The following is a 23,156-nucleotide window of genomic DNA, read 5'->3' on the forward strand; positions in this document are numbered from 1 at the left end:
TGGAGGAGCAGGGTGTTTCCTCCAGGCCATGCAGCCTGATACTTTTGGAAAATGCAATTAACAAACAGTGAATTCCTTAAAAAAAAAGGTAGAGCAAATACAAGCACCCAATATGTATCAGATTCAGCAGACAAAGGATTATGCTGTCAAACTGCTAAAATCATTTATGTTTCCTCCCAATTCCTGTACTCATCACACAGAACACAGAGTAACAACAGATGAGCAACAGAAGTCTGTGGGCTGGTTCCCGCGGCCACACTCCGTGTGGCATTTTGGTTTACAAACCGTACGTACTCTGGTTGACAGCAAGTGCCTGCTCCCTGGACTTAGCTGTCCTCTGGTTCCTTTGTGGAAAGGTAGCGTAGCATTTATTGGCTTTTGGGCCTCAACTGATTTCTCATCAGTTTTGCATTTAGGGAAACATCCATCATTCTTCCAACTAAGTCCTAAGTCCTGAGGTCCATCAACACTTCTCCTGAGATGAGAGCTGTGCTGCTGGACACAGAAGCTAATAACCACATGTGGCTATTGAAATGTAACTCATTAAAATTAAACAAAATTTAAAATTCACTTCTTGCGCATCACTGGCCACATTCCCAGTGCTCAATGGCCACCTATGCCGGTGGCTGCTGTGTTTGGACAGCACTGGGCAAGGGTAGCCCCTACATTTAGGTGCCCTGCTGCTGCCTTGAACATCATAAGCCTTGGATTATTCTCATGGTTGCTCTTTCCAGGTAGCTCCAAAGAGTACGCACAGGGGGAGTTAGTCTGCCCAGCAGAGCCACTAGTGACCTGCACGCAGAGCTGGGGCAGCCCCGGGTGGAAGGATGCCCGGCCGCAGATGCTCTCTTCCTCCCGCCGGAGGGCCTGAGGCCTGGAGGGGGTGGTGCCCTCAGAAGGTTCCGCACGGGAGGTTCTTTCTTCTGACACTCAGGTTCCTTCTTCAGGGCCAGCTTGTGACCAAGGACTACCCACCGTATGCACTGGCCATCATTGGGCTGCTCGTGGCCTCCTCTACCATGTGCATCCCCCTGGGGGCCCTGGGGACTTTCATCGTGCGCCACCTCAAGCGGGGAGACACAGCCTCCGTGGCCTGAGAGCTGGGCTTCCCCGAGACTGCCATCAGCTGCTCACTATCTTACAGCTACTTACGTACAGATGGAGCCAGCCGCCTCAGCTGCTTTTGGAAGTATTGACTCCGGAAGCACTCAGCCCATCGTCTTCTCTAGAAAGGATTAGGAAGGTGAAAAGAAAGAAGACTCCCTCAGGAGGACACACACCCTGCTCACCGAGCCACCCCGCCCACCCCCCCACCTCCCCCAGAGTCACACGGTGCTTCCTACCTGTCACCACGGAGGCAGAATTCTCACGGCCAGTCTTGAAGACAACTGCTTGACTCTAGCAAAGTCCTAGAAGTAGGGCACACCGGGAGCTGAAATTTGACTACAGTTTTTATGGGATAAAATTTAAGGAATTTTTTTTTTTTCTGAAGAGATCCCAAAATACTAGCAGGCATTCATTTTTAGAGAATTTTGAAAAGGAGTTTTTTAACTAAGATGACTAATCTGAATGTCATCAATGCAAAATTAGTTCTTTTTTCAGTCACAGTGAACCTGCAATCACTGTGTTCTCCTTCGCTAATAGGATTGACTGGCCATAAAGAAAGAAGGCCTTTGTTTGTTTGGAGCTCACAAAAGGAGTCACTTTTCCCTAATCTGAGGCCTCTCAGTGGGTCCAAGACCAGTCCTCTCTACGAACAACCCCAAACCACCTTCGGCGCTGGTGTCTCACGGCACTGAAGAGCTGCCAGAGCCTCTATGAGGATGAAAGTGAAGCTAGCTTTCCCATAGACCTAAGGCTATATTTGGATATGATGACCAACTCTTTATAGGAAAGACCATGACCATAACTTAGTTTTAAATTATTTATCTGTACATAAGTTTTCTAAAATGTATAGAAAGATGGCTCTCAAACAGAACACCCAGTAAGTGAAGACACACTATTTATCATACAGCACTAGTCCACCTTGTAAACGTCTCTTGTCTTTTAACTGCAATAAGTAGGTCAAGGTTATCCCAGAAGTGAGGAGGTCCCTTACTGCTCTAACATTCCTGAATTCCATGTTCTCACTGAAGCACACAAAGTTTCTTTGAGTAGATTTGTACAGACATCTTTAAAGACACTTAAACATTCACCTGGGAAATCAGCTAGAGATGGCTTTTCTTTTAAAACTTCGTTTTCATGCCATAAACTTCCCTATAACAAGAATAGGCATTAGAAAGGTCTTAGGCAGTCTTGAACTTCCAGCTTCACCTGATGCCCATAAAAAGACCACTTGGTGGTGTTAGGTAAGCTGGACAGCCACATGTAAGTCAATGAAGTTAGAACACACCCTCACCCCATATACAAAAATAAACTCAAAATGGCTTAAAGACTTAAATATAAGACACAACACCGTAAGACTCCTAGAAGAGAACATAGGTAAAGCATTCTCTGACATAAATCGTACCAATGTTTTCTTAGGTCACTCTCCCGAGAGAACAGAGATAAAAGCAAAAAATAAACAAATGGGACCTAAATGAACTTAAGCTGTTACACAGCAAAAGAAACCATAAACACAACAAAAAGACAACCTATGGACTGGAAGAAAATATTTGCAAATGATGTTACCAACAAGGGCTTAATTTCCAAAATATACAAACAGCTCATACAAGTCAACAACAAAAAATAAACAACCCAATCCAAAAGTGGGCAGAAGACCTAAATAGACATTTCTGCAAAGACAACATACAGATGGCCAACGTGCACATGAAAAGATGCTCAACATCACTAATTATTAGAGAAATGCAAATCAAAACTACAAATCAAAATGTCACACACCAGTCAGAATGACCATCATTAAAAAGTCTACAAATAACAAATGCTGGAGAAGGCGTGGAGAAAGCGGAACCATCCTACACTGTTGGTAGGAATGTAAACTGGTGCAGCTACTATGGAAAACAGTATGGAGGTTCCTCAAAAAACTAAAAATAGTTGCCATATGATCCAGCAATCCCACTCCTGGGCATGTATCCAGACAAAACTATAATTCAGAAAGATAGATACAGGCACCCCTATGTTTACAGCAGCACTATTTACAATAGCCAAGACATGGAAACAACCGAAATGTCCATCAACAGATGAATGGATAAAGATGTGGTACATACCTACAATGGAATATTACTGAGCCATAAAAAAGAACGAAATCATGCCATTTGCGGCAACATGGATGGACCTAGAGATGATCATACTAAGTGAAGTATGTCAGAAAGAGAAAGACAAATACCATATGATCTCACTTATATGTGGAATCTAAAATATGATACAAGTGAACTTATCTGAAACAGAAACAGACTCACAGACACAGAACAGACGTGTGGTTGCCAAGGAGGAGGGGGGGTGGGGGGAAGGATGGATTGGGAGGCTGGGATTAGCAGATGCCAACTATTATATATAGAATGGGTAAACAACAAGGTCCTACTCTAGCACAGGGAACTATATCCAATATTCTGTGATAAACCATAATGGAAAAGAAAAAAAAAAAAATCACTTGGCTTTAAAATGCATGAACCAGCATTTACTTACCACAACTAGTCAGTCCTCCGATTTCTCATCAGAGGGTTCTTCGGTGTCAGAAAACCTCAGCTATCAAGGCTTGGAGAGTGAGCACACTCGGCAGCAAATACACAGCACAGAGTCTGTTCCTGAATCCTTACGGGTCACAGCCTCCGAGCCCCCAGCCCTGGTCACTGTCTTACAACAGGGGCCGCCCCTCGGGGGTTGGTCATCACCTGGGTATTTCAGCCCTGAATGCTAGGTATCCTCAGTAGCGTAGACACAAATGTTGTTCTAGAGCGGCTCTTTAATTCACAGTTGCTGTACTTCAGTGGTCCTCCACCTCAGTGTCCATTCAAACCACCCGGGAGCATTTAAACTCCTGGTGTCCAGGCCACGCCCTGGAACCTGCCAAATCTGAGAACCGGGGCCCTATTTAAGAGAGAAGGAAAATGTGTCATATATTTAGGCACACTTACATCGAAAGTGACCTTTAAAATTTTGAAAGCACTTTTGAGCATTTCTAATTGTATGGAAAAGTTACTTCTCCAGAATAATTTTTGCTCACAGAACTCAAATAGATGAAGTCCCATTATTATAGACTAATGTGCTCCAGATGAAAATGTCTCCAGCTTGGGTTCAGTTTTATTCTGCTTCCTGAGAACGCATGAAGAGCAGAACATTTCATAGTAATCCTCTTGAACCACTAAGTCCTGTTTCAAAAGATTCTTTGAATTCTTTGACTATTTTCTAGGGACTGCACAAAAGCAGTCATCTTAACATTTGTCCACCCTCTTCCAATAAGCTGGAGAGAAAAAGGCACGTTCCATCCCTGTGCCCTTAGCAGTACAATGACATTAGAGCCAGACACGGACTCCAGAAAGCTTTCTGATTATACTAAAAACACACCTACTCTTCACTTAGTTCTAAAGAATCAGGTAGGGAAATGTTTGGGTTTTTTTTAGCAATTGTCATAAATAAAACCCTAAACAAATATATCTCTAGGTCTTTTTGGTCACTTATGAAATGTAGTTTTGTTTTGAGACCTCTCAACCCAAGATTTTCCCTCCTTATGTAAACATACTAGCTAATTTTGAAAAAAGAAAGAAAATAAAGGAGAATCCATCTGGTCTCTTTTCTATTGCCTTCTCTATGTTTGCTTCCTCACATGCAGTGAAACCGCACCAATGCAGTGTATGAAGGCCATCACATGAGAAGAGGATCACATGATAACAGGAAGGGTAGCATCCAAAAGAGAAATTAGGGGAAAAAATTCTAATTTGCTGGATTTACACAGAATGTGAGCTCTTCCGAATTGCTGCAGAATCTCTCCAACCCTTCTGAGAGGCGCCCTGGGCAGTCTGCCCACCTCAGGATCCCTTGTTGGCTGAGGCCATGAGAACCCACACAATAGGTTTGGGTGTGACCTCAGAACTGTCCTGGGGTGGAAAGAGCGTGTAAACTATTGTGTTAGATTTCTGTATAAGTTATTTTACATAGAAAAATTAACTTATGGGCTGTTCCACTTTATAGATAGAAAAGCTGGGGAAGAGAATTAATTCACCCAACCATTTTCTACTCAACATCCAGTCAGAGGAAGAAAAAAAACGAGCAATTTAAACAATCCTTTTGCAAGGCAAAAAGTACATCTACAAATATGAAATTCTCAACCAGAATTTTCTGACCAGTCTCTTACATGTGAATCATGTGTCCTTTCGTATTGCCCACCTGCATAGGATCAGCCTTTATGGAGTATATTACAATCCAGTCCCTGTGTAGGCTCTGGGGAAAGTTCTGGTCCCTGGACTTCATGGCTCTTAGATTCTAGAAGGGAAAAGAGACAATGATAACAAATGATATAATTACAGACTGTGATCTTTTCTAAGAAGGAAATAAATGGGCCAAGTGATGGCGTGAGAGGGACAGTGCTTCAATCAGGTGGTCGAGGAGGAGATATGTGGACTGAATTTTGAAGAAGAATGAACTAGTTATTGGAATTGCTGCAAGGTCTGTCCAGGCAGAGGCAATGGCAGTGCAAAGGCCCTCAGGGGAGAAAAAGCAGAAAGGAGGCCTGTGGTTGGACTGGGGAGGGGAGCGATGGGAGATGAGCTTGGAGAAGTGGGCAGAGACCAGGTCATATAAGGCCTTGTAGGCCACAGCAAAGAGCTTTGGTTTTCTTCAAAGAGCAACAGAATCTCACCTGAGGGTTTAACGTGGGGCCCTGCGTCATCTAGTTTACACTTGAAAGATCACTTGTAGCTATGGAGAACAGACTGGAGAGGGTTGTAGATGGGGACCTTGGAAAATTATTCCAGGAGCTACTTCAGTAAGTCCATGGGAAAGATGATGGTGGCATGGACTTGGAAATTAATATGGAGAGGAATAGGTGGGTCCGAGTTATATTTTGGCAGGGGAGAGTTGCCAAGACTTGCTTATGGACTGGATGCATAGTTGAGAGGAGAGGGGTGAAATGTTTGACTTGCTGGGTGGATGCTGGTGGCATTTCCTGAGATGGAGAAAACTCGGCATGGAACCAGTCTGCAGAGTATAAATCAAGAAGCTCTGGGGGGGAAAAAAAAAGAGCTCTGCTTGACCATACTGAGTTTGAGATGAGATGCCTGTGAATCAGGTGGGAATATCTGGTAGGCAGCAGAACATTAGAATCTGAACCTCTGGGAAAGGTCCAGTCTAGAGGTATATATTTGGGAGTCACAGCATAAAGATGCTATTGTAAAACCATGGGTCTAAATGACATCACCTGGGGTAAGTGTGTACATGGAGAAGAGGGCTTAGGACCGAAGCCTACAAAAAAAATCCAACATGTGTTCAGACAGGGCCACAGGTTCTTTTCCATCTTTCTCATTGAGAGGGGGGTCTGTGTCCCTCCCCCTGAATCTGAGTGGGCTTGTGAGTGCTCCGACCAATAGAATATGGCGCAAGGGACACCACTGGACATTAGAGGCTAGATCATAAAAGGCCATGCAAGCTTCCACCTGGTTTGCTGGAACACTCACTCCGGCCGCCCTGAGCCAACCAGGTATGAAGTCCTACTACCTTGAGGCTACCGTGCTGCAAAGCCACATGGAGGTGCTCCAGCTCACAGAACCAGCTGGGCCACCTTCCAGCCACCCTTGTACAGCACCAAACCAGCACGGACCAGAGACCAGCCCCTCTGTCAGCTGAGTATCACTGAGTGAACTCTGTCAGTGCCATCTGGAACAGAAGAGATCACCCAGCTGTGCCAGGCTCCATTCCTAACTCGCAACACTGTGAGATTACTTTCCAGAAATAGATAACTAGAACAGGGATAAAGCAGAGAGGAGACATCAGTAGGCAATGGAGTTGTGAGTAAAGCTGGACAGAACCCAGGAGAATGTGTGCTCCCAAAAGGTCAGGAGAAGGACATCTTAAATTCTCGTAAACATGACTTACAACCTGTACTTCCTACTTCTCCTAACCTCAGAGTCTATGTTTAAACCGAAGTCTAACAGGAGCTCAATTTAGGACATAAAATGTAACATGATATTTTAATAGATGATACTTTAGCTTCCTACAGCTAGAAAAGTAAACAGGCAACAGGCACACATCACTGAAAATGGTGAATGAAGAAAGACAAAAGTCTGGGCCTTTGGCTAAAACAAAAAGCAAAGACAAAGTCATGCTCAGAATAACCTGTAAAGGGAAGCGCTAAGAACAAACAGGCCATCTGACCAGTTCACGCAGGACCAGGGCATTCGTGGTAATCATTACACAGGTCACGACTCCTGTTAATTGCCTCTCCCCCTCCACCCCTGCAGTGAGATCCCACTTATGGAGCCTCTGCGTGATGTCCAACACAGAGCATGAGAGCTGGGCATCGAGGAAGAGCTCCCGCCTGTAGATTTACCTGGGTTTCTCAGCAGGGGGGTGTGTCCGTGTGCATGTGTGATCTTAGGGAACTGCCATATGGATGAGAATCCAAGAATTTAGAGTTAAGAGACGAAGTTCAACACACAAGTGAGGTTCAAATATAAATTAGAGCCCATGTTTTCTTTAACTCCAAGGCCAGAGTGCTCGCCCTCATGCGAGCCTTATTCAAAATCAATTTCACAGAATGCTCCTATTGAGATGCTCTGTAAATAAAAAATTCCACAGACCAAAAAAGTCTGGGTGCTGCTGCGTTGCATACACCCCCTCTAGGGGAGTCAAACCTCTGACAAGTCCGAGAGTTGAGAGAAGTCTTTGACTATGTTTAACCCAATGTTTCCAAACGGTTCTCACCACAGATCCCTACTGTCAGAAAACAGCTCTGAGCACACAGGACTCGTGTTATTCCAAACACACTCAGGAAAACGCTTTGCCGAACAGACTGAGAAGCTGGGGGCCCAGAGCTCAGGGAAGAGCCAGGCCATCCTGCAAGACACGGCTGAGTGAGGAAGAGTTCTCAGCAGTGAAAACACCCAGGCCAACGGGACAGAACAGAAAGCCAAAACCCCGCAAGTGGAGGGGAGCCTGATGTGTGACAGTGGCAGCACCGCACAGCAGGACGGAGGGAGTCGGGAAGGCTCTCTGCTGACTCTTCCCGTTAACCCAGTGGGAAAAGAAAACTGGGGCCTGTGTCGGATGACAGCACACAGTCCCTCCCCAGGGGCTACACTCTCCTCCCTCCATCACTTCAAGTATGGCCATGCGACTTGCTTTGACCAATGAAATGTGAACGGAAGAGACTGTCACCTTCAAGCAGAAACTTCTCCCTTTTCTTTCTGCCAGGACAACTGGTAATGTTCCTGTGTGAAGCTGTTCCGTCGCTCTGGGTCCCAAGATGCAGATGTCATGTAGCAGAGCTGCAGCAGACCCTTCAAGGATACAGAGAATGAGTGAGAAATAAGTCTTCATTTTTTTAAAGCCACTGAGATTTGGGGATCATCTGTTACCGCAGCATAATCTGATCTACCTGGATTGACACAGACCATTTCCTTACTTTATAGAATGGAGAAAAGACCTAAAGTGAAAAAGCAAAATTATGTGAAAAGAAGTCCCTTGGAGTTGAGCAATGTTGTCTTACCCAGGCACAAGGGATGGTAGGAAACTTTTGGTAAATTCAACACCATTGAAATTATACACTTCTTTCACCAAAAGTAACCACAAGAAAATGGAAAGACAAGCCACAAACTAGAAGAAGATATATGTAGTACATATAAGCAACAAAGAATTACTCTCCAGACTATAAAGAATTTCAGAAATCTTTAAGGACAAGCAATCTAACAGAAACAGGCAAAAGACCTCAAAGGCACAGCACAGGAAACATCCGATTCCCTCCAGCACCAGCTCTGAATCATGACTTTGGGTTTTTCTCTCCTTACAGGCTGTGGGAACAGACTTCCAGAGAGCCCCACCTCCCGGTATTCATGCCCTGTGTAATCCCCTCCCCGAGTGAGCTGATCTAGTGGCTTGTTTCTAATGCATAGAATATGGCACAAGTGATGGGATGACACTTCTGAGATTAGGTTAAAAAAGACTGTGACTTCCATCTTGCTGGCTTTGGTGAACCAAACTGCCAAGGTGGAGAGCTCCATGTGCCAAAGAACATAATATTTTAAAGATTTATCGTAATTTATCTGTAGTAGGAAAACTTCTGACATCAGGACTCTTAGGCAAGCTGGAGGAAAAACCCCCAAACCCTTGTTTAAGCCACTTCCCCCCAAAACACCCCTTCACACACCACACACACACATGCAAGGGTCTCCTAGGCGCCGAGGTGTCTACATCAGCATTTCCCTCGTGCTCCCTGACACCTTCCTGTGGCCTGAGAGGACGTTTTCTAATAAGCATATTGTCCCACTTCTTGGTTGACAGCCTCTATCATTTTGAAAAAGAAATTACAATTTGGAGGTGGGTATACAGGGGACATCATTTAATGAACACTATACTAAATATTCCCCTGGAATATCTGTAACTGAAAAATAATTATAAGGATAAACACAATTTTTCAAGTGGCCATAACTGGAAAGTAGAATTTCAGAAGCTACTCATTTTCTTGCTTACTTATATTGTCTAATTTTTCTATAATGACCACACATTGCTTTGCATGATTTTTATAAAAAAGAACATCCCTTTGTAAGACAAGGTATAGGAATGACACCAACATTAGTTAGAAAAGAATATGACATTTTATTTTCACTTATGGATGGACAGTACATTAATTTAGAAATATAATCATTGCAGGGTTCTGAAACATTGATACCTTAAGATCTAACGCACCAACATTAGCCCATTCACTGCAAAACAGCCACATCAGCAGTTCAGATTTGGTCTTTGTTGTGGTCACTGAAATAAGTTCTTAATGTGAAATGCCCAGTAGCATCTGAGTAATACATTACAGTAGACATGAACTAAGTTTCGATATTTCCTCTTTGGAATGAATTATGCTTATTTACAAGTTAAAAGTAGGTAGTTCTAATTACTTACCCTATTGTGAGTTTTAATGACTGACTTTAAGCTACAGAGGGTTTTCCAGCTATTATTTCCTTTAGAGTTTCTAAAAGCAACAACTCTTATTAATGTTTATAAAAGATAACGTTGGAAAAAAGGTAATGTTAAAATCAAGGCGCTCTTTAGAGATATTTAAGGACAGGAAAAGGTATTACCATTGAAAAAACTGTACATATTTTCAAGCACAACACAAATATTGTAGCAGTATTTAATTGAACTATTTTAAAATAGTGGCAATTATACTTCCTTACATACTTTTCTAATTTTTAAACCTCATAATTACAATTTGAATATACAGTCTGACTTATAATTAGAACTATGCACAGCTTCTAGAGTGTATTTTTCAGATTTATTTCTGCACATAAATTAAAGTTTAAGTTGGTCCTTGATTTGGAGAGCTGTAACTACCTGGAAGCACTAAATTTTAGACACTGTTACTGACAGCTAACAAAAACCCTTAAAGAGGGAAAAGCATCAACACTACCGTGCGTGGAAAAGCAGCTGCTGCCTCCAAGTGCAACATCGGATTCAGCACAAGACCCGCTCAGAGGCCTGCATGTCTCCACGAAAGACCCCCAAGAAACCGAAAGGTCCAGGAGGAAGGAGCTGACCAGCCAAGGGTATTTTCCACACTGGGGCAATCCTGAAAACGAAGGAGGCTTTGGACCTCTAGCATAAGAGAGAGACTTCACATTCTTTGATTTCATTTACACCTTTTAAAAAAGATAAAATACACCTGAACCTTTTTCATCACACTTAAACTGCACAGCTCAAGCTGACTGAACTCATAACGCAGCCCAACTGAAGCTCCAAAGGAACACCAGACCCTGGTCTCCTCTTTCCTACCATGTAGTGACAGACTATTTCGTCCAACTACTTGATGTATGTAAAAGACATTTTATAAACAGAGTAGAGTTAGCTTATTATTAAACTAAAGAAAAGTCCAAAGATGTATGGAAAAGTATGCTTGCTAACAGCAACTGCTTCTACAGTGACAATAAACTGAGCTAGAAAAATAATTTCACTGTTTTAAATAAGGAAAGAAGCTAGATTTTTTAAAATATATTACTTATTCTGCAACAGCTGATTAAATTGACAATGAATAGATTCCTTCCATTCCGAGAGCTGAATTGAGGTTACATTTTAATTATAGAATAGCTTCAAATTATAAATATAACCATCCCAATAGTAAAGAGATCATCAAGGCAGTAACATCAGATCAATTCTAAGTCATCACCCCCACACCAAGCGCAAGATGTGCTTCTGGATAAAGGATTTAAAAAGACCTTGGGCTGATGTGGAAAGCGGGTCAGTAAAGACTCCAGTTCTGCATAATGGAATCTTCCAAGCCAAGCCGCTTTCCACAGACACAAATTCAGTCTATCTTTTCTTTCTGGACCAATCTGGGAGCATCAACAAAATCTTTGCCATTGTAAAGAATAATAAAAAATGTTCCAATGCTTGCAACTCCCCAGAAGAGCACATAGGCCAGTGTTTCTGTCCAGGTGTCACCTGTTGATTTTAAAAAACAAAGAGCTGATAAATAACAAGTCATTTTATTGATACTAGATCCAGCTTTCAGCCGTTTAGCACATCTTGACAACATTAAAGTTTACAAACACATCCAAAGGAAAAATATAAGAACCTCTCAATTAAGGTTTAAACCAGTGGTTCTCAAACTCTGGCTGGCATCAGAATCCACTTCAGGGCTCGATAAAGAATCAGCTGCTGGGCTCAACCCCAGAGTGTCTGTCTCATTCAGCAGGCCTGGGGTGGCGTCCAAGAATCTGCATTTCTAACAAGTTCCCAGATTATGCTGATGCTACAGGTCAAGAGACCACATTTTGAGAACCACTTGACTAAACTAATTTCAGGTTATATCAAGCAAATAGTAATTATTAGTTTTAGATTATATACTTAAATATTATAAGAAATTATTACTAATAGATTAGTTCACAGTCCTATCTATGACAGGTATCAGCTACTACCAAAATGCCTACACAAAAAAATACTGGGTTGGCCAGAAAGTTCATTCGGGTTTTTCTGTTATGGAAAATAACTTTACAAATATACATGCTTCAGAAAAGTTATGTATTAAAGTGTATAAAACGAAACTCAATACATACAACATATTTTAACAACATATTTAACACAACTCTCCTGATACGCATTTTTTTTCAAAGCCTAGAGTACATGAAGGAAGCAGCAGGCCAATGGGAAAAGATCTATTTTGTTCTACTCCTTGAGTAGATGAACCCAGTGCTGCTTCTCTCCTGCAATAGTACTGGCCTCACCTGCTGACAGGGAAACATGCAGAGGTCAACAGCCAGTAAGAGAGCACGCCAGAAAGGAAATTCAGGGTGTAGACACTTTCCTAATAAGCTGTCAGAGAACATGCTTGCATTTATTTGCTATTCTCTTAAATACCAAAGTAGGGGCTAGAAATCAGACACTGTCATATCTAAACACCACAAAGATCATTACTTTAGAAGAATTAACTGACACGAGATGTTACTATCCACAGCATCCAATATCTCTTCACTTGAAAACATTCAAATTTCCACAATTGCTAATTTTGACAGCTCTGGGTTTTAAAACTCTTTTTGGATAAAGAAAAAAGCAGTTCCTCACAAGCCCACTCTAGGACACTCCCCAAAGGAATGGTCCGTTTGTTCACGCTGAGTCTTGGTCTTGACTTCCCTTCCTTTCCAGAGGTTCCACAGGGAAATGTGAATATATAAAAAGACCAAAATAACAAAACAAATTCAGCAGTGGAGTGGTTCCCAGAAAATGGCATCCAACGGGCAATGTTTTAAAGAAAGAAGTCAAAGGATCTAGGGTGTGAACTGAACCGTGAGCAGCACGTGCCAGCTGGTCCTGTCCTCCTCCTTCCTGCCCCAAACGTGACACAGACCCCCTAGTCATGCCACACAGTGATGCTGCACTCGAGAGTCCTCGGCTTGTTTCTGCACTGTGATGGTTTTTACATTTTTAAAGAGCTGTAAAAACAAACTGTGCAAACAGAGACTGTATGTAGTTTACAAAATCTAAAATATTATCTGACTCTTCAGAAAACGTCTGCTAACCCCTGCCCTAGAGTAACAAGAGGACAGCTCCTTCCTGTGTCATGACTACCTACACTGCTGAACACTGAGGGGATCACAGAGGTGAACAGGTTCTGAGCCTCCCCTCAAGAAGCGGGCAGAATTAGTGTGGGCTGTGGGGGGTGAACAGGAGTCCTTAATTCAGCAAAGTTTTGCTGAGGGCAAAACTGTATCCCAGACACAGGGGATAAAACAATGAGTAAGACACCATCTCTGCCTTCAAAAAGTTGCTGATTCAGTGAGGAAGACGAATGAGTATGCAAATAACTACCACACAAACAGAAATACACCTTGGGTGCATTCAGGACCCCAAAGAGTACAGCACCTCTGAAGAAGAAATCCCTAGGTGCTGACAAGGTTAAAAGAAGAAAGTGCTATAAGAGAGGTACACAAAATGCTGTGGAAATCAGAAAGGGGGAGATGAGGTCTGTGTGGGAGAACAAAGAGACACTTCATGAGAGGGGAGCGTGAGGATGGCAGAAGTCAGCCAGGCAGAGAAATGTCAGCCCAGCGAATTCAGGATAGAGGATGAGACTGGAGGTGCCTAAGGCTGCACCTCCCAGGTACAATGCAACGTGTTACACACTCAAACTCCCAGAGCACTGAACACTACTTAATATGCATTTAAGATGAAAATGTCTCCATTAACTTAGTAACACAGAAAAACATTGAGAGAAAAAAGAAAACCAATAAAGACCTTGTTAGCTCAGGTTCTTAGGCAATTTCGCTATTAAAATTTAAGAAGTAATGTATTAATCTATAATAACATTTATTTGTCCAACATAGGTGGTTGGTTAAATAAATTATACATCCATTAATGGAATACTGTGCAGCCATTAAAAATAAAGAACATGGGGAAATATTTATATTGCTCAGTGAAAAAACAGATTACAAAAAAATTTGTATCTCACTTTTGAAAAAAAAATGCACACTTATAAAGATTAAAACAATGTTAAAGAGTAATTAGCTTATCTCTGAAAGACAAGGTGATAAATAACATTATCTTCTTTTTTGCCTAACTGTATTTTCTGTAATTACTATGTATTACTTTGATAGCAAGAAAAAAATATTTTAAAAAGCTTAAGTGGAAAAAAAAAAGTATCAAGCTACTGAGTATACATTTTTCCTCCTGTCACATCTAAGGACTAATCCTCCCATCTGCCCACTTTACTCATTCAATTCAATAGGGAAACATCAAGTACTGAATAGGCGCAAACTTAAGATGCTGTACAGGAAAGTTCAACATTCTAAGAAATGACTGTAAGAATGTGAAACAAGGGCAGACTTACCAGCCATAAGCAAACAGATAATGCACATGGAAAAGGCGACAACCATGATAATAGGCAACTGGAAAAGAAAACGGAAAGAGAAACCATCACGTAAGATGCTAATCAATGGTTGTACAGTTATGCATGCTTTGCTTGAAAGAGAATAAAACCCTTCTGCAATCTAATATACAAAATATCTTTCTTTCAGCAAAACATCATTATTTAGAGTTTTGTTCGTAACTGCCCAAATCTTCGAACAGGTTAAAAGATCTGAAAAAACATGGCTTTGCTCCAAACCAGGGAGTGCTAAGCAGAGGGAGGTCGCCCAGATGAGAACCCAGACACCAGGCCCCTCCACTCCAGGACACCTTGCCCACTGGAATGAGACCCCAGAGAGGCTCTTGAAAAGTCTGGTGAACAGAGGAGTCAACTTCCAGGTCACAAGTTTGCCTCCGGCAATCCCTGAACCTCGGGGGAGTAGTCTCCGGAAATGAGAAACCCTCACACTCCCTTTGCGTCTGTGTTCTCACTTAAAAAGGATCCGCGAAAGACACTCAAGTTTGAAGGAAGACAAACATTCCAAAGTTATTTTACTCCTCTCCCTGATCTGCTCCTTCAGGAAACTTAAATATTTATGTTCCATTTAGAACAACATACAATGTTTTATATCAAGGGGAGTTGGCACCACCTACACCTTCAGACACAATGCTTTTAACAACTTGAAAAACATAAAGGTTTCTTACAGCCAGGAATTTCAAATCCCTTGGAACACTTAAAGGACTATGAGATTCTAATTCATCCACTGAATAGTTCCCAAGAAATAAGTCTATGGAATCCTAGAAGAGAAAAAAAGGAAATTAGTAACTCCCAAATTAGATATGATTATATTACTGAAGAACAGTACAAAGACACAGCCACCTAATGACCAAAAATTAGCATCAAATAACAAACTTACTTGTCTAAATCCATCAGAAAAGTTGTTCTTGTAATACCGTATTAGTGAGTTCCAGCCATCCATTATAAGTCCCAACTGAGTTCTCTTCCCAGTTCTGGTTAAATATGAGGTTAAGTTTTGAGTTACAGATTTGCATATTAAATTCTCACACTGTTTTACAGCCAGTAAGTATGTGGTATGGAGATAAGTGAATTATAAAGATTTTTTAAAAAACATCCCTGAATATATGAAGGAGACACCTCACAACAGAAACCAATATCGGGTCCAAGAAATGTGTATCCTATTTCTAAAATATTACCAAAGTAGGCACAAAGAGGAAAAATGCTCAGTTCCACTTGCAAAGACAAGAAATAAGAAGAGAAACACACAGCCCAGGTTAAGTGGCATGAAATAGCAAAAAGACTAGAAGACTAGAAATCTTATCTTGCCCCCAGGGAATCCATATAGCAGAAAAATACGCAACCACACGTGTAACAAATTCAAAACATTCTACCCTCTCACTACCCAGTGAGAACAGCACCAGCATCACCTGGGTACAGAATCTCAGGCCCTGCCCCAGACCTGCTGAGTGGGACTGCGGTGAGTCAGGTGCACAGTTAAGTTTTGAGAAAAGCTAAGGAGCCATGGTTCTCAACCCCCGCTGTGCATCTGAAGCACCCAGGGATGCTAAGAAGCCACCAGTGCCTGGGCCTCATCTCCCGCAGTCCTGACTTGACTGGTCTGAAATGAGGCCCAGGCACTGGTGGTTTGCTGTTGCTATTGTCTAGAAGTTGCCGGAGTGATCTACTATGCACCACAACTGTGAACCACTGGTCTGGAATGTGATTTTAAAGCATGGCTTGCCTGGTAAAGTCAGTCTTCAAGGCACCAGTTCCCGCATACTGTTTGGCACAAGCATTTGCATTGTCAGCCCAGGCTGTGAAAAAAAGTAAAAATCAGCTGATAATGATTAAAATGGCAACCAATGCTCTAAATCCAAAATATTTATTTCAAACTTTGAGTAACCTTGCCTCTGTTAAAGAAATTACCTACCGTTTTTGTAAATCTTCTCAAATTCATCTTGTTCTTCCAGCTTTTGTCCCACATGCAAAACTCCTAGTCTCTGGAATAAGAATCATACCTATGTTTATGTGTAACAGATTTCGGCACATATGACTTAGGAAGAAAAAGCATAGTCCCCAGATCATCTCACATGGTTCCTGGTTCCTGGCTCCTGGCTGCAGGTGGGAGATGCTCTCCCTGTATGTGGGGACCACAGCACTCTCCCGCTCAGGCCAGGCTGCAAGGCCTCTCTTTGGGCTTCCTTCTGCCCATAGCCCCCACTCTCCCTTGAGCCCCAGCACCAGAGGAACAGTGGCAAGACTGTAAACTCAGAGACAGGGGCAGAAGGGAAAGGAGGGGGGAGAGTGAAGGTTGCTGCAAGATTCCAGCCATTACTACCTCCTTTCCTGCCACCCCCAACCTTCCACTGCCTTTACCCCTCTACCTCCTCACAATTCACCATCTCCAGACTTCTGACCTCCAAACTTATCCCCTAACCCTGGGACCCTTTGAGAACTGGGATGAATGCTACCTACCTACCTCCCCGCAAACAGCCCTTTGCATATAATCTCAGAGGACTCCTGGGCATCCCGAAGCTCTCTATGGACTCCCCGTTGGAGTTCACTGACCACAGACTAGGAACTCCTGCCTTGGTCTTTGTCTCGGACCCGCAACCCTCTTAGAACCACCATCTTCACTGCTCACCTCAAATGACATCTCGCTCTCTCTCCCTCAGAATGGGGCCTGCCCACGCTCAATGACCTGCCCTCACTGGAAGGGGAAAGGCACAACTGGAGTCCTCACATTAGCTGGCACTGAGGCTAGAGAGGTTCCTGCCCAAAGACTCTCTGAAGGTTGGTTAGGTTTTATAATACTATTTTTAGCATGTAAATTAGTTAAATACAGATTACAGAACCTAGTTAAATAGATTTCTGTTAATCAGCCTTGGAAACAACCACTCCTAATATTGTTTCTATTGAAAAATATATTCTGAAGTATAATAAATCCAACAGACTGACAAGGACACAGTACCATACAAGCTAGAGAATGCTCAAAGAGGGCAACCACTCCTTTGGTATGTCCTACTTGAGGATTTAGGGAGGTATTTTCCCTCCATAATTCTTCCCTGAGTCCCATAAAATTGTCATAAAGTTGAACGTTTACAAATTATTTAGGCAGGAAACCATTTGGGATGCATTTTGTTTGCTCCCTACAACAAATGCCAATGTGATCTGGAAATCTGGGATATACATATTTTTAATTCCAAATATAAAGAGAAGAAAATATTTATACCTATTATTTCTCAACAACACAGTCTTACTGGTAAAGCAAAGCTGTGTCAGAAACTTTATACCTGGGAGTTAATATCCCTTGCCAAACAATAAAACAGGTGCAAACGAAAACAACTTTGAGGTACTACTCTGTACTATTAAAGAAGAAAAAAAAACCTTTCTAAATAAAAATATTTAATGCTGGCAAGATTCACTTTTCACTGCTGGCTAGTCTTAGGGGTAACTGGTATAACCCTCTTGGAAAGTATATATTCTCTTTAACCCAGCAGGAGTTAACCCAAAGGAAATAATTCAAGCTAATAATAATATACATAGGTATATTCTCTATAGTCTTATTTATAAGCCAAAAATGTAGCAACCTAAATGGCTTAGTAAATTATAGCACAACAATGCACCTCTTAAAAACTATGATCACATATAATGCTAGAGCAAAAAGGCAAAATTTAAAACTGTGTACATACACTGATCATGGTTATGGACAAAGTGTACGTCCATGGATGGCAAGACACAAAACCAAAAAGAATTTGGTTAGGACAAGGGCATGTGAATGTTTCTTGTTATTGGTTTTTAAAGATGAAGTTTCTTTTTTGCTATATTGTTTATCTGATAAAAGAAAAAAAGCATTTGTACCTGAAGCTGGGCCTGAAGCGAACGACGAGCTAACAGACTCTGGATCACATTAGTTCTGTCCAGACAATCCATGCAATTGCTGCGGAACACGCCTTCCTGGTTAGTCACCACCTTGCCATCAGAGTCCACTAGAAAATAACTAAAACATATTTGTATAAACACTCTCATACCAAAGTCAGCCAAGCCTACTAAGGACAGACCTCTTATAACACAGGTCCATGTCAGAGACATTATTAAAACTGGTAAATTAAAAGGTCAGATGGGAAATGTACGGTTCAGGTATATTTGATTACCAAAGACCAAAAGGAAGTTTGAACAGAAGACGCAAGACAGCCCCTATCTCAAAACAACTGTAGCATCAAGGTCACTTCACCCAAGAGATGTGAAAAAGGACAGTTGGGAGTATTGTAAAGATGGCTATGGACATCACCGTGTTTCCCTAAGGCCAGAAGAGGTCTTCCTTTGACATAATTATTGCACCTATGCCCCCTACGACGGGATTTCTTGAAGCACAGTCCCCTGTGCTGTCTGTATCAGAATTCTGAGATGTTTGTTAAAAATGAAGATGCTTGGCTTTGAAATAAACTGAGTAAGAATCTCTGAAGCAAGGGCTGGATATCGTGCATTAAAAACATTTAACATTTAAAAATCCCTTCTTAAAATGGGTAACAGGGCTTCCCTGGTGGTGCAGTGGTTAAGAATGCCAATGCAGAGGACACAGGTTCGTGCCTTGGTCCGGGAAGATCCCACATGCCGCGGAGCAACTAAGCCCGGGCGCCACAACTACTGAAGCCCGTGAGCCTAGAGCCCGTGCTCCACAACAAGAGAAGCCACCGTGATGAGACCATGCACTGCAACGAAGAGTAGCCCCCTGCTCGCTGCAACTGGAAAAGCCCATGTGCAGCAACGAAGACTCAACGCAGCCAAAAATAAAATAAATAAATAAATGAATTTTAAAAAGAAGGGTAATATATGCAAATAGTACTAAATTTATAAGGTATAATAGGGTATTATTTGAAAAATCCATTTTCCTTTCTCCCCTGAACCACCCAGATGTCTGCACTGGAGCCAACCATGGTTACCAGTTCCTATGTTTCTGTCATTTTTAACAATCTGTTCAGATTATTCTATGAACTCAAAAATTTGACAATGTTGGCACAGTGTGGCAGTAAAGAGCATGGACTTTGGCAGCAAACAACTGGTTTGCTACCCTTAGCTCCTTAGGCAAGTTACTAGCTGTGTAACTTTAAGTAATTAACCTAATCTCTCAGAGCCTAAATTTTTTTCACCCACGAAATGGAGATGACAGCACCACCATTAGCCCGCTCTTAGGTTTAAATGAGATAATGTAAAATGCATATAAAGTGCTTAGCCAGAGTATATGGGACAGAGAATACAATGAATACTAGATAATATTAATTTTATTGCAATTACTCCCCAAAATCAAAAAGTGAGGGAGAAACACAATAGATTCACCAAGGGCTAAAAATCATGACCTTAAAATTAAGGGCTTAAGGGACCTCCCTGGCAGTCCAGTGGTTAAGACTCCGTGCTTCCAATATAGGGGGCATGGGTTCAATCGCTGGTCAGGGAACTAAGTTCCCACATGCCGTGAGGCGTGGCAGAGAAAAAAAAAAAAAAGGCTTAAAAGAACGTGTTTAGACTAAAACTCTACATGAGGTTTATGCCAAACTGGTGAAGTCTGATTAGAGTATGTATATATAGAGTGCATGTGAGTGTTGGCACCCCATTAGTACTTATAAACTAAATACTACATGTTTGTTTCATAAATATTATTTCTTAAATTATACAAGTCTAAGAGATAAGTATTATTATCTCCACTTTACAGATGGAGAAATCAAGATTTGAAGATAACTAACTTGCTCCTTGGTCACACGGCTAATAGGAGGCAAACTGAGATTTCAAACTTATTGTGTAGGACCCCAAAGCCCAGATTCTTTCCACTTCCCCCAAAATCCCTGGAAACAAATGTGCAGAGAGGTCATCTGAAAGTCACAGGTGAAAGGTCTACTGTCCCTGTGGAACATAGTGAGAGCAATGGACAAAGATTCTGGTGTCAATCCTCCCTTCTTTCTTATACTCTGTGGGGCAACAATTAACAGATGAACCCAAGGAAGTAACCCCTCTGACAAGGTTTCTCTACCCCAATAATGATATAGGTCAACCCCCCTTCACTAGCTATGCTCAAAACAAAACCTCATAGAAGAAGGAAAAAAAAAGCAGATTTAACTAACTATAGCTGATGACTTAATATGTATAAAAATATTTTTTTAAAAGCTGAGCAAATGTCTACAGAAGTTTTACTATGTTACTGTGTAACTGAAATTACACAGTGCATTAGAACTACACAGGCAGAACAAAATGAGACTGGTTTCCAGATTCCTACTTCTGGCTTTAAAATAGGTAAAGACTGACATGTGCATAGAGTACAGCGAATATCTGAACCCACACAGTAAGTAACACTGTAAACACACGTGAGAAGTACCATGAAGATATTCAGACCCTTTGATCCATTATCCTACCCCCAAGAATTTATTTCAGGAAACAGTTTAACAGAAGTAAAAACATATTTATACCGAGAGTGATTCACTTCAGCACAATCTTTCATGGTAGGAAGAGAAAAGGAAACAAACCAGATGCCCGATGCGAAGAAAAGCATTTAACTGAAACTGTACTATGACAAAATGGAACACAGAAAAGCCATTAAATGCTATCATTACAAAGACTTGGTAGGCTAATGACAAAATGTGATAAAATGTTTAGTGGAAACAACTGAACATAAAACAGTAGCAAACTAACTTCAATTATATATAAATTTGTAAATGCGTAGAATACATAAAAATATGAAAATACCTGGACTTGGGTCATTTTAAAGAATTTTTAAATATTTAAAAATCACCAAGTCTCATCTTTCAGGGGAAAAAAAAAAAACTACAAATGAGAGTATAGACAAGTGCTATCAACCTAGTGAACTATATCTGTAAGTCTGTCAGATAATGCATAATATACATGATTAACATATGCACCTACCTCATCCCTCAACCTCTGTAGGGAAATAACATAGCTTACCTTAATTCATCTTGCATTTCTGCTACTTGATCCAATAAAATACTTAGTCGATCCCATCTCATATTTTTACATTCCTTATGGAAGTCAAAGGCAATATATCTACCAAAAGAAAAGATATTCAGAAAGTGACTGAAGATTATTCATTTTCTTTCTGTTAATAATACCTTCATAAGCTGATCCTCTTCTCTACATACGTATCACCTGGGAATAGTAGAGCCTCCTTCACTCTGGGTTTACCACTATACATATACACATGAATGCAGGCATGCACAGACACACCCACCTTCTCATGCTCATATCTACTGAAGGAAAAAAATACACACACACACTCTTCTATCTTCACGTTTTTCTAGAGGCCCTCAGATAGGAGTAAAGAAGCCCAGTGAAATGCTACAGAAGTGCGCTCAGGTACAGCAGTCAGGCATGTTAATATAAAGTAGTCTTGTCCAACTGAATATCTACTGTATATTTATTCTCTACTCCCATGTACAAAGAATAGGGTCTCTTTTTGGTTTTCAGATCAATTAAGATGTTCAAAATGGTCAAATTCGATTCAGTCCAAGGAGGACTGGACTGTCTGTTGTGTATTAGGGGCTGTGAGAAGAACAGAAGCAGGATGGTCCCCACTCTGGTTAGTTACTGTTCATCCTACCAAAATATTCATTATTACTATCCATACATCACACATACATGTGGTAGAGAGAATTTTCTTGTCCATCAATCTGTAATGGGCTGTTTTCAGCTATCTAATATTTAAGAGGTATAAATCTCAAAGTTAGAACACATCTAACAGGGAAGGTGTCCTACTATGAGCTGGAAAATGTTGCCCCTTGAGAGGGGGAAAAATCATTAACCAACTCCCGAAAGTCAAGAGAGGAAGAAAGAATGAAGAGAACCTGGGCACCAGGGTACATAGAGATTCTCACACATTCCACTTCTACCCAACTTCCTATTCAGGGATCAAGTCAAGTCATAAAGGAGGAGGACTAGAAGAACATTACACTCTCATCTACCGAGTAAAATTCAGATTAGGTGTCTGTTCTCACGGAGCCTTGGCTCCAATGGCTGAAGGGACATCAATGTAGGGTGGGCTTCCAGCAGGTCAAGAGAGGGGCTTCTATCACCTCCATGGTTATCTCAGGGGAGAACGGGGTACTTAGAAATTAGTATAAAAACAGAAGTTAGCCAACTGTGAGGCCAGACTTTGGGAAGACTGGGAGTTGGGGGAAGCATTTTCAAAGGCAGCTCCATTAGAAGTGGTGGTGTAAGAGTTATTTTTGGAGTGCTCTGACCATAGCTCTAGACTCGCCTGAAGAATTTAAGTGGCTCACTAGCACATAAATGCATTTGGATTCTTAAGCTTGTATCCTTCTAAAATTACATTTGTATCTTCTAAGAATGTCTTACATCATTATATTTTGGTAACAATAGCTTTAGGGTGTTTATTCCTTAGCAGTATGTATCCTCCAAGTGCCCTGGAACACCAAGGGCATAACTTTAGACTCTGACTTATGCCTCAAGTTCTCAAAGTTAGGTGCTGCTACAAACACTAGAGGCAACTCTGGAGGTGAGTATACCTACAGAAACCCTCTGAAGCACAGACAGGGGCTTAACCAGGGGTGTACAAAGGAGAGAGCAGATAAACTTTTTCCAGAATAGACATGTTGGACTCTAAACCCAGTGATTCTGATTTTTCAGGTCTTAGGTATAT

The 23,156-nt window shown here is 41.5% G+C and overlaps 2 protein-coding genes and 1 long non-coding RNA gene across 11 annotated transcripts in view; 1 reads left to right on the top strand and 2 right to left on the bottom strand.

The window, feature by feature from the left end:
• The window catches only part of SLC6A20 (solute carrier family 6 member 20), a 150,714-nt gene that overhangs the window by 42,938 nt on the left and 84,620 nt on the right, over positions 1-23,156 (top strand). For 2 of the 9 annotated variants that reach the window (XM_082347372.1, XM_082347374.1), the window contains exon 11: positions 17,170-17,287. In XM_082347372.1, coding sequence (XP_082203498.1) covers positions 17,170-17,287 — 118 coding nt within the window. Of the gene's footprint in view, positions 1-200; positions 571-947; positions 4,725-7,859; positions 8,015-14,356; positions 14,420-17,169; positions 17,288-23,156 lie in introns of those variants that run through there. The other 7 variants (XM_082347373.1, XM_082347380.1, XM_082347377.1 and 4 more) reach the window with 6 other exon arrangements.
• Positions 371-1,468, bottom strand: LOC309608126. Its single transcript, XR_014232654.1, has 3 exons — positions 1,344-1,468; positions 1,153-1,225; positions 371-492 (listed from the first exon to the last, which is right to left on the bottom strand). It is a non-coding gene; the product is annotated as an uncharacterized lncRNA (long non-coding RNA).
• Positions 9,725-23,156, bottom strand: part of SACM1L (SAC1 like phosphatidylinositide phosphatase) — a 57,583-nt gene continuing 44,151 nt past the window's right edge. Inside the window, exons 13-20 of the mRNA XM_082347395.1 lie at positions 21,446-21,544; positions 18,356-18,494; positions 16,425-16,494; positions 16,236-16,308; positions 15,393-15,486; positions 15,181-15,273; positions 14,459-14,516; positions 9,725-11,577 (exon numbers count right to left, since the gene is read on the bottom strand). Coding sequence (XP_082203521.1) covers positions 11,441-11,577; positions 14,459-14,516; positions 15,181-15,273; positions 15,393-15,486; positions 16,236-16,308; positions 16,425-16,494; positions 18,356-18,494; positions 21,446-21,544 — 763 coding nt within the window. The 3' untranslated portion in view covers positions 9,725-11,440. The remainder of the gene's footprint in view (positions 11,578-14,458; positions 14,517-15,180; positions 15,274-15,392; positions 15,487-16,235; positions 16,309-16,424; positions 16,495-18,355; positions 18,495-21,445; positions 21,545-23,156) is intronic.

This window comes from Balaenoptera borealis (assembly GCF_965194805.1).
Source record: "Balaenoptera borealis genome assembly, chromosome: 12".
Taxonomy (NCBI): Eukaryota; Metazoa; Chordata; class Mammalia; order Artiodactyla; family Balaenopteridae; genus Balaenoptera; species Balaenoptera borealis.